Source organism: Gaeumannomyces tritici (genome assembly GCF_000145635.1).
Source record: "Gaeumannomyces tritici R3-111a-1 unplaced genomic scaffold supercont2.5, whole genome shotgun sequence".
In the NCBI taxonomy this organism is placed as follows: Eukaryota; Fungi; Ascomycota; class Sordariomycetes; order Magnaporthales; family Magnaporthaceae; genus Gaeumannomyces; species Gaeumannomyces tritici.
The window spans coordinates 2,747,619-2,757,303 of record NW_008804549.1 but is presented as its reverse complement, the minus strand read 5'-3'; the positions used below and the strand labels follow the sequence as shown (position 1 = coordinate 2,757,303).

General features: G+C 58.6%; 3 protein-coding genes across 3 annotated transcripts in view; 1 reads left to right on the top strand and 2 right to left on the bottom strand.

The window, feature by feature from the left end:
* Positions 1 to 563: 563 nt before the first annotated feature.
* On the bottom strand, positions 564 to 2,481 carry GGTG_09919 (translation regulator GCD7). The gene is made up of 3 exons (XM_009227779.1): positions 2,186 to 2,481; positions 900 to 2,087; positions 564 to 816 (listed from the first exon to the last, which is right to left on the bottom strand). The coding sequence occupies exons 1-3, from the start codon at positions 2,281 to 2,283 to the stop codon at positions 735 to 737; spliced, it is 1,368 nt and encodes a 455-aa protein (XP_009226043.1). The 5' UTR covers positions 2,284 to 2,481; the 3' UTR covers positions 564 to 734.
* A 613-nt stretch (positions 2,482 to 3,094) lies between these two features.
* GGTG_09918 (amine oxidase) lies at positions 3,095 to 6,925 on the bottom strand. Its single transcript, XM_009227778.1, has 4 exons — positions 5,516 to 6,925; positions 4,719 to 5,304; positions 4,344 to 4,636; positions 3,095 to 4,279 (listed from the first exon to the last, which is right to left on the bottom strand). The coding sequence occupies exons 1-4, from the start codon at positions 5,666 to 5,668 to the stop codon at positions 3,695 to 3,697; spliced, it is 1,617 nt and encodes a 538-aa protein (XP_009226042.1). The 5' UTR covers positions 5,669 to 6,925; the 3' UTR covers positions 3,095 to 3,694.
* A 312-nt stretch (positions 6,926 to 7,237) lies between these two features.
* GGTG_09917 (acyl-CoA dehydrogenase) overlaps positions 7,238 to 9,685 on the top strand; it is a 3,192-nt gene continuing 744 nt past the window's right edge. Inside the window, exons 1-3 of the mRNA XM_009227777.1 lie at positions 7,238 to 8,226; positions 8,302 to 9,306; positions 9,399 to 9,660. Coding sequence (XP_009226041.1) covers positions 8,021 to 8,226; positions 8,302 to 9,306; positions 9,399 to 9,660 — 1,473 coding nt within the window. The 5' untranslated portion in view covers positions 7,238 to 8,020. The remainder of the gene's footprint in view (positions 8,227 to 8,301; positions 9,307 to 9,398; positions 9,661 to 9,685) is intronic.

Sequence of the window (9,685 nt, the reverse complement as noted above, 5' to 3'; positions counted from 1 at the left end):
TGGGTGGGGCAACCGCAGAGCTTCGCTTTCGCATACGGGCACAAAGGATGCCTCGAGAGGTGGGAGGTGGTAATGTACAGGTGGTGCAGTCTGAGAGCTGGACGGGCACAAGTGACTCGAATTCCAGCCCAATCAGTCTGCTGGGCTGGCGAGGTTGGGGTTGCCCAAGGGGGAGCAGATCGTTGCGTCGTGGCTGTGTGACTCAAGGGCCAACCCCCAGCCTGCAGGGCAACGATTGCGCTGACGCGGCCACTGGCAGCACCGTACAGCGCTAGTCCCACATAGCCCGCGCTCCAGCTCAGACTCGAACGACTGGGCTGGAGAGCTAAGCCTCGGCACTCCCGACTGCTGGAAGCCCGAACGCAAGAACAAAGGCACAGCAGCGCTCGGCAGGTTGGAGCACAATTGGTGGTTGAACGGGGGTCGGAGTAACCCATTGTCAGACCCGGACCAATATCACACCGAACACACCGTGTCCTATGCGTTACGGCTTTGTGCAAGTCGTGTTGGAAGCCAGAATGAACCAGGCGGGTGCATGCGGATCACATCGACGAGCCAAAAAATCAAAGTTTCTCTGGCTACGCAACAAGAGATGCGCCCAGGGCATTCATAGATCATCGCAATATTCGAGGCCAGGTATGCAGCAAGGCTGCTTGGGACCTAGACGCGCCGAGACGACACTACCAGAATACGATGGCGCATTGGTTTCCTTATTTATTTTTCCTTCATTTTCTTTACTGGATGAATACATCGATATCGTCCTGTTTGTAATGATCCCGGATCACACTCTGGAGGTAATGCCGGGAATGCGCTCCCCTGAAATAGCAAGCCAAGGTGCGTTAGAAATCATATTTATCTTCCGGGAGAGCCGGGCAGACGTGATCGAGACGTGAACTTACAGGTTCGTGATGTAAATGTCCACCATTTCTGAGCCGAGGTACTCGATGGCGGGAGTCCTGATGTCAATGCCATCAAGCAGGTCTCCGTCGGCGAAGTCGGCATGTGGCGAGGGATCACCCCACTCTAGAACCGGCTCCGGCTCGTCCAGGTCTGCCGGCGACAACCTGTATACGGCGGCGAGCGCTAGGACCGGTCGGTTGAACTCCTTGGCTGCGCGCGCGAGAAGACCCGCTCCGGCATCAGCCACCAGGCCTCCACTCGCCGTGATGGCTCTCGCATCGAGCACGACCTTGGTTGCCAAGGGGAAGTATGACATGACCCCCATCCCAGCCAAGTTGACGACGGGGACGCCATACGCAGCGAGTTTCTTCCGAAGCGCGGCGTACGGCACCGCGGCTGCTGCTGCTGCCGAGGGGTCTGAAGGCGGGGCTGCTGTTGCGGCAAGAGCCGAGGCGGCGGCAACGTCCTCATCATCCTCGTCGACGCGCGCAACGAGAACAGTAAACTTACGCTTACTCGCCGCTCTCGCCAGAAATCTTTCCACCGTCGGCGTCGGCCTGTGCACCATGACGTAGTCGCCCGGGTTGATGTAGACGTCACCAAACGCCGCCATCTGCTCGTCCGCCTGTGAGATCTCGTCCATGATCTCGTCGATACCGTCCAGGACCTCGGTGCGCAGTGATGCGATGTTGGCCGTGCTGTTCGCTGTCGGGGTGCCTGCGCCCTGGGGGCCGGCGCCCATGGGGGTGGAGGCTCCCGACATTCTGAAGAACGGCGACCCGCCCGCGCTGGAGTGTGCTCCGGTCGGGTCTGAGAGAAGGCTGAAGATGGACTGAGCAGTGATGTGCGACGGCAACGAGGCCAAGGTAGCCACACGCGGCAATCGGGCGGGGGCTTCGGGCTCCTGGGTAGCGGCCGGGGCTGGGGGTTTCGCATCGCTCTGGGCGTCGTCGGCGTTGCGGTCCTCCATGGCCTCGTCGCGGATCAGGCCCAGCACGCGCTTCGTGATGTTGCCAATGACGAGCTCCTTGGGCCGCGCGCTCCCGACCCTGCGGCCGACCTGCTGCACCCTGTCAAGAAGCTGGTCCACATCCTTCCAGTCGCCCCTAGCGACCACCTGGAGGAGGATGTGGGCAGTCGCGACGGCGCATTGCTGCGGGGTCTTGATCTGACGGCGCTTGAGCAGCCTGGTCCCGAGTGCAAGCCGGTTAGCCCTGGAACACAATGGCCGGCCTGGCCCGTCTGCCCTGGCCCGAGAGAGGGGCGCGGGGGAGGGGCCGCATACGCGATCAGGCTCTCGATGGAGGCTTCGAGCGGCTGCGCCTTGAGCGACTTGCGGAATTTGTCCAAGCTCGGCGCGAAGTTCGCTTGCGCGGGCGCCATGGTGACGCGCGATTGTCGCAAACAGGTTTTAAATAGCAGCCGGGTCGATCGATGGTAGATCCAATTGGACAGGAGAGCGGCGTCTGCCAAATCTGATGTGGGTGTTGTCAGAAGCGTTACGGCAACTGTCAGGTTTCTTGGCTGGGAGGGAGACTTTGGCGGGTGAGTCAACTTCAATGGAAGCTTTGACGATCTCCGTCATCCCGCCGAGGTGCCGCGCTAAAATTTTGGAGGGGCAGCAGCTCCATTGCATCTGCATGCGAAACCCTAACCCGGCTAGCAAACCAGGCACCCAGCATCACATTCCTCTTGAGCCCTTTTGCCGCCTGCCCGTTTCGAATGGGGATAGAGGAAGGCTTTCGGTGTAATCACTCTCCTTTCTGGATACATCTTACCCTCCATCTCTTATCGCGTAAAATTCGAATGCTAAAAAAACCAAAAAAAACCAAATATTACACCTGATTGGCGCGTCAGGAGGGGGCCGGAACAACCAAGAACGACTTCTTATTTAGGAAGTCACCCTTCGTTCCAAAGCACTCTCAAGCTCCTTCAGAAAAGAGTGAGGCCGGATGGAAGCCTAGGGAAATATCGCGTACTGAGGTGCTAGAGACCAATGTAGTTTGCCTGGCTCGTCTATATAAGGCGTTCCTCCTCCGGGGCCAGTTGATGAGATTGAGAACAGCATGTCAGGCAAAGGAGCACGAATCCCATCAGACACTCAACACCACAAGAAAAAAACCAAAGAAAATACCACAATGAAATTGTCCAGCACCCTCCTTGCGCCGGCCATGCTCGCCTTAGGCGCCCTCGCGGCCGCGCTGCAGCCCGCTACCGGCCCTACAGAGAATGCCCTGCACAAGCGACAGGGGGACTGCGGGGTGGAAGGAACCTGTAACTTGATCCTCAAGACCTACAGGATCGCGCTGCCCGTGCTGCCGGAAACCCGAGACGCGGTCATCGTCGACCACACCTGCCGCCAACTCGGGCGCCGCTCGATCCGGGGCAGCACTTCCATCAGCTCCGAGCTTCCGTATCCCGTCACCATCAGGCTCCGAAGCGAAAACGACAGACTGCCCCGTCTGGAGGGCATTCTCCGGTACAACGTAACGAGCACCGACCTCGGGACGGGAAGGTGCCGCAGCACTAACGGGGACACCGAATGCCGTGTTGCCTTCGACTGCAGTTAGATGACGTGCGAGCAGTACGGTTTAGGATCGTTCTGAGCAGGGCAGTTTCGAGGCTCTGTGCTATCAAGCAGACATGGTGCACGCACATCATCACCAGATGGATTAGTTGATAGCCAATGCCGAACAATAAATCCCCAATACAATGACAATCATGAATCCAGCCCGCGAGTGGACGTTTACGCAACGCAGCACCGCCATGTTCCCACTTTCTCAGATGGCTCGCTCTACTCACGCCCATACGCCTCGGCGAGCCTTTGCGCCACGTTCTCACCGCTCCAGTAGGCGCCCGTCGCGGTGCCGAGGGCGACAAAGGGCGCCGTGTGCTCGCCGGCCAGCCAGAGGCCCCGCTGCGGGAGGCCCTCGCGCATGACGCGGATATCTTCGTCGCCCTTCTCGAGCCCGACCTGGAAGTTAGCGTAGCTGCCATTGCCCGCGAGGTCGTCCCGGAGCCATGAGCTCGCCAGGAAGGACGCGGGTCGGCAGTCGTCCGAGCCGCAGTCATAGTGCGGCAACCGGGAGAAGTATGGCTCGAAGAACTTGAAGATGAAGTCCTCTTGCTTCTGCTTTGATCCTGATAGTGAGTCGAGGGTGCTCGTTATGTGCTCGGACTCCTTCCCGTACGTGTAGAAAAGTAGCGTGGGGTGAGCAGTATCTCCCGGGAGTGACGCCAGCTCAACCACCTCCTGAGTCCATCGGGCAGGGTTTGTCTCGTTGGCGTAACCCGGGGAAAGCCATTGGCAGAATCCATGCACGGACCGCGCTTTTGCATCAGTAGGAAGCCAAAATGCTCTCGGGAAGCTGATATAGACCTATTTTCAAGGCTGCGTTAGGGCTTGTTGCTTTTGGTATGTTGGCACATGAACGCGGACTCGCCTTTTCAAGACAGCCGTAGCTGATATTTGCAACTGCGTTGCAGAGGCGCGTAGGCAGTGGCGGCTCGAATGCGTCCAAGTGTTTCTTCAGCCACCCCAAAGGCGCTGTGAATACCACTTCGTCAAACTCGAGGACCTCGCCACCAGAAGTCGAGAGTTTGACAGTGCCGCTAGCCTCGTCTTTGGTGGTGACACGCGAAACGATTGTCTCGTATCTGATAGTCGCCTCGGCTAATGCGGGCTTCGCAACCAGCTCCAGAATCTTCTGATATGTGCCGGCACAGAAGAGATTCTCTAAGATGATGCAGTGTTAGCGTCAACACGCTTCCAAAATACACACCGCCGTCTCATCGGGGAGATGAGGCATAGCACTAACCTCCTTCTATGCACTCTTCCAACCAAAAGAACTTCAGACTTTGTCTCGAGATGGGACTCCCGATGAAAGCGCCCCATAGCTCGGCCATCTGCAGCAGGATATACCGCTGCTTTTCAAAATCCGCAGACGAGTCTGGGATCCTCTTCTCGACCTCCCTTTTGAAGAAGTCGAGAAGGCTTTCAGAGGCGTCGATCTCGGCAGAGTGGGCGTTGGAAAATTTGAAGGCGTCTCCGATGATCTCCCACATCAGGGTAGAATACCTTTCTCCCTCGGCGGTTGGCAAGAGATGGCCGTTCTCGTCGAATGCGTAGGACGTCGTGTCCCAGGCACCGGTTTTCGTATCCGTTTCCCTGGCCAGGTCCATAATAGGGTTGTCCTCGGTCCCGTGGATCCAGTTGGGACCACCGTCCACCAGACGGCCATTGGGCAGCTTCTTCTGGACAACCCGTCCTCCCACGCGATTCCTCCCCTCGATTATCGTGACGCGGAACCCATTCTTCAGTAGTACGTCGGCGCATCTAAGGCCCGCAAGGCCCGCACCAACGACCCCGATATGGGGCGAGCCACCTAGATTCCGCGTGACATACTGTGGAGGTAGGCCGTGTTAGCAGGTGCGCCACTTCACCCAGTTGCCAGGAGATGACAGGCGTGGCTTTTCCCCACGTGCGCGCTCATGATACATGCCGCCCTTGGTGGCACGCGGTACATCTCGCCAGGGGTACCCATGCCTGCAGTAGTCACCGCCGCAAAACCACTGAACGGGGTCCGGTCATCGGGGAAGGCTTTTTGTGGTGTACCTTGGCTGAAATATCCTGCATCTTGTTGCCTTTGGATAGATGGCTTTTTGCTGTCTCGAACATGCTGTGTGAGCGCACGCCCTTCAGATCTTGGTATATACGAGAGAGATCCCTGTGGGAGGCACTCGTGTATGACATGGAGAAGGCGTCCATGATGACTGTCGGCACCACTGAGGCACTGGCAGGAACGACGTAATATGAAAGGTTGTGATGAAAGAGAGATGTAGGGTTAGGCGCGCAACACAAATGTCAGATAATAACACCGCAGTGTTGTCTTATTGGGGGATGGCTTGGGGGTACAAAATAGAAAAAGCCTCTCTCAGGCCAAACGGGGCAGGCGAAAGTTATGTAGGTATCTTATATATAGTGCAAGTGATAGAACTAAACAAAGCCCAAGAGCGGTGTAGTCAGTCACGAGGGGCAAAGCTGATAGCGGTATGAATACCATGACCGCCTTGAGGCTAAATAACAAAGGTGCACCTTGCAACACCAATGATGAGAACACAAGAGGGGGCAAATGACCGGTAATGAATACGCCAGGTAAGTTCCTGGTTGGTGGGCGCAGGACAGCCCCGTGTCTGGCTTTGGTGATATTCATCCACACACGGCTAGCTCGGAGGAGGACCTGCAGAGCCGCCATCCCTGTTCCGCCGCCACTCCAGCGGGAACACCTCCATTCTATTCCCCATTGTGACGACTCCGGCCCCTTATCGACCAAGAAAAAAACCAAAGACAGAAAAAGCCTCACGAGAAGACCGGCGCTTGCTTCCTGGGCATGCCCTGCCAGGTGAAACAGCCATGAGGGAGGGCGGATGACGAGACTGAGAGGGAGGGGTGTGGAGGGGCACAACAACAGCCAACACCGGCTGATAAGACACCCACTGGGGCAACAGGGCCCAGAACATGTTGGATCAACTGGTGCCTGCTGCGGCGCAGCCAATGAAGGCAAAGGAAGCTGGCATGCAACGAAAGACGGCGGTTGCGCACCCATCGGCGGAGCGCATAGTGCTCGGCAGATGCACACTCGGCGTGCGAGTGAAGAGGGTGTGCCTGAGACAAGAGAAGGGCGATGACAGCTGACATACAGGAGACGTTCCGGGAGCAGGACCGGACTGAGACGAGAGGAGCTAGGACAGCCAATCGACCACATCCAAGAACCATGGACGTTTGTGAGTGCACTATGACTGGCCACTGTGTTATTTTTCGATCCTGTATCGGCCGGAGCGGGGCAAAAGCCATAGGTGTTGGATCAGGAGTTCATGGTCTTGCAGATGGGCAGTGAGCCGCGCGGGAAGAAGATTGAATGGCCACACCGCAATCGCTCTAGACCGCCTGCCCAGAGTGGGTCACCAGCCTGCATTTCCGCCGCAATTCCAGCGAATTAATGCCCGGAGATTCCCTTGTCGGCCCTGGACAGCAGTGCCCTGCAGCACCAGCCAGTTTGGTCCGAGGAACGGCGCATCTCGGTCCGTCTCGACGTGCACACGCGAAAATATGCACACTGAATAAACAGTGAGGCCCCAGTTCACCAACAGAGGCGGCAGCTCCAAAAATGAGCGAGGGCTGATAGGCCGCACCGTTCAATAGGATATCGACAAGAAGACTTTCGTGACCGAGAATTGTTGGCATGAAGAGAACGAGCCCTCGCGGTTAGAGCCTACCGCAGAAGTCACTTATCCATCACTCACGGCTTCTCGCCAATGGTCACGAGCGTGAGATAATCGACGGACACCTTGTTGGCCACTTTTATGTGGTGCTTTTAGAAAACAACAGAAAAACGAGCACCTTGCTGGTCGCAAGCACCCTGATGACTGGCACTTGCAAAGTCGCCAGCCAACAAGGTGCCCATCCCTCACAGGTATAAAGCGGACGTAACCTCAGCTGAGTGAGCGAGGCTTGGACTGTGATGCCTCTGAACGGGCAGCTGGTGGCATTTTGTCACATGCCGACACGCACAGCCTGAGCGTTGACTCGAGCCCAGACGCCGCGACAAGAGACCTCCATCGCCAGCCGCACACAGCTAGGAGCTGTCCGGCCAATGGGAGCCCTGGCAATTACCAAGCTCGGCTCCCCTGGCGCGCTCCCCGCCAAACCCCGACCCCAGGCTAAGGCGAGCCGAGGGAGGCCGAGGTAACCGGGCTGACATCATGGGGCCGCCGGGGTTCAGCCCCTGTCTCCCCGCTGCGACCGCGACGGCCTGGGGTCAGCTGGACGCTGGACGCTCGGTAAAGGTGCCCGCAATTGTTTGATCCCTTGGTTCGTAGAGGCCTGGACAAAAAAAAGCCGAGAGTCGCGCCTCGATCCCAAGCCGTGCTTGACCTTGAGCTTTCCGTACTCGAACTCTTTCACCTTTTCCCATTCCTCACTATCGTTCTTGACGGACACCCAACCCATCCTCCCTCAGACAAACGCGTGAGCTGCTTCTGAGCCGCCCTTGAGCCTCCACCACAGCTCAGGATTACACAGCCAGTAGTACGCGCGACTTCTCTGATTACACACAACACAATGGCTGTCGGCGTCCCCGAAAAGACCTTCTCCCGCGAGGAGGTCAAGAAGCACAACACCGAGGACAGTGTTTGGTTCATCATCGACGCCGTCGTCTACGATGCGTCCGAGTTCCTGGACGCCCACCCTGGCGGCGAGGCAGTCCTCCGACAGGTCGCTGGCACCGATGCCACAAGCGCTTTCTACAACCTCCACAGGCATGAGGTGTAAGTTCTCACCAAAGGCCCCCTCCAGCAAGAAGCACTTGTCAGATGGCTGACTCCTCGAACCATCCCTTTCAGGCTCACAAAGTACGCCGACCTCGCCATCGGCACCGTCGCGGGGGAGAAGCCATCCGTCATAACGCCCAAGCCCGGAGACCTCTCGCTGGTGCCCTACGCCGAGCCGCTCTGGCTCACGCCGACCTTCAAGAATCCCTACTACAAGGAGAGCCACCACCGGCTGCGCCGGGCCCTACGCGAGTTCGTCGACACGCACATCACGCCCGAGGCCCAGCAGAAGGAGCGCGACGGCACCCGCATCTCGCAGGAGCTGATCGAGAAGATGTCCAAGGCCGGGGTCCTGCAGATGCGCATGGGGCCCGGCCGCCACCTGCACGGCGTCGACCTGCTGGGCGGCGCCGTCGACGGCAAGGAGTTCGACTACTTCCACGACCTCATCATGGCCCAGGAGCTGTCCCGCTCAAACGCCCGCGGCTTCCAGGACGGCAACATGGCCGGCATGGTCATCGGCCTGACGGCCATACTCAACTACGCCAACGCCCCGCTCCGGGACCGCATCGCCGCCGAGGTCTTTAGCGGCCAGAAGATGATCTGCCTGGCCATCACCGAGGCCTTTGCCGGCAGCGACGTCGCCCGCCTGCGCACCACGGCCGTCAAGACGCCCGACGGGAAGCACTACATCGTCAACGGCACCAAGAAGTGGATCACCAACGGCATCTACAGCGACTACTTCGTCACGGGCGTCCAGACGGACCAGGGCCTCAGCGTCCTGCTGATCGAGCGCGGCGAGGGCGTCGAGACCAGGGCCATCAAGACCAGCTACTCGCCCACCGCCGGCACCACCTACATCACCTTCGACAACGTCAAGGTGCCCGTCGAGCACCTCCTGGGCAAGGAGAACAAGGGCATCTACGTCATCCTGAGCAACTTCAACCACGAGCGCTGGACCATGGCCTGCGGCACCATCCGCAACTGCCGCACCGTCGTCGAGGAGTGCCTCAAGTGGGCCCACCAGCGCCTGGTGTTTGGAAAGAGGCTCATCGACCAGCCCGTCATCCGGCAAAAGTGAGTTAACCTGCCCCTCCAAACCATTACCTCGCGAACAGCGACGGACCCCGGAAGTGGCATGCTGACAATCTTCCCCACTCCTTTCCTAGACTCGCCAAGATGATCGCTCTCGTCGAGGCCCACCAGTCGTGGCTCGAGACCATCACGTACCAGATGTGCCACATGCCCTACTCGGAGCAGGCCAAGCACCTGAGCGGCCCCATCGGCCTGCTCAAGATGAGCGCCACGCGCATGGCCCACGAGATCGCCGACGAGTCCGTCCAGATCTGGGGAGGCCGGGGCCTGACCCAGACCGGCATGGGCTACATCATCGAGAACTTCAACCGGACGTACAAGTTCGATTCCATTCTGGTAAGCACTGGACCCTTGAACCCCC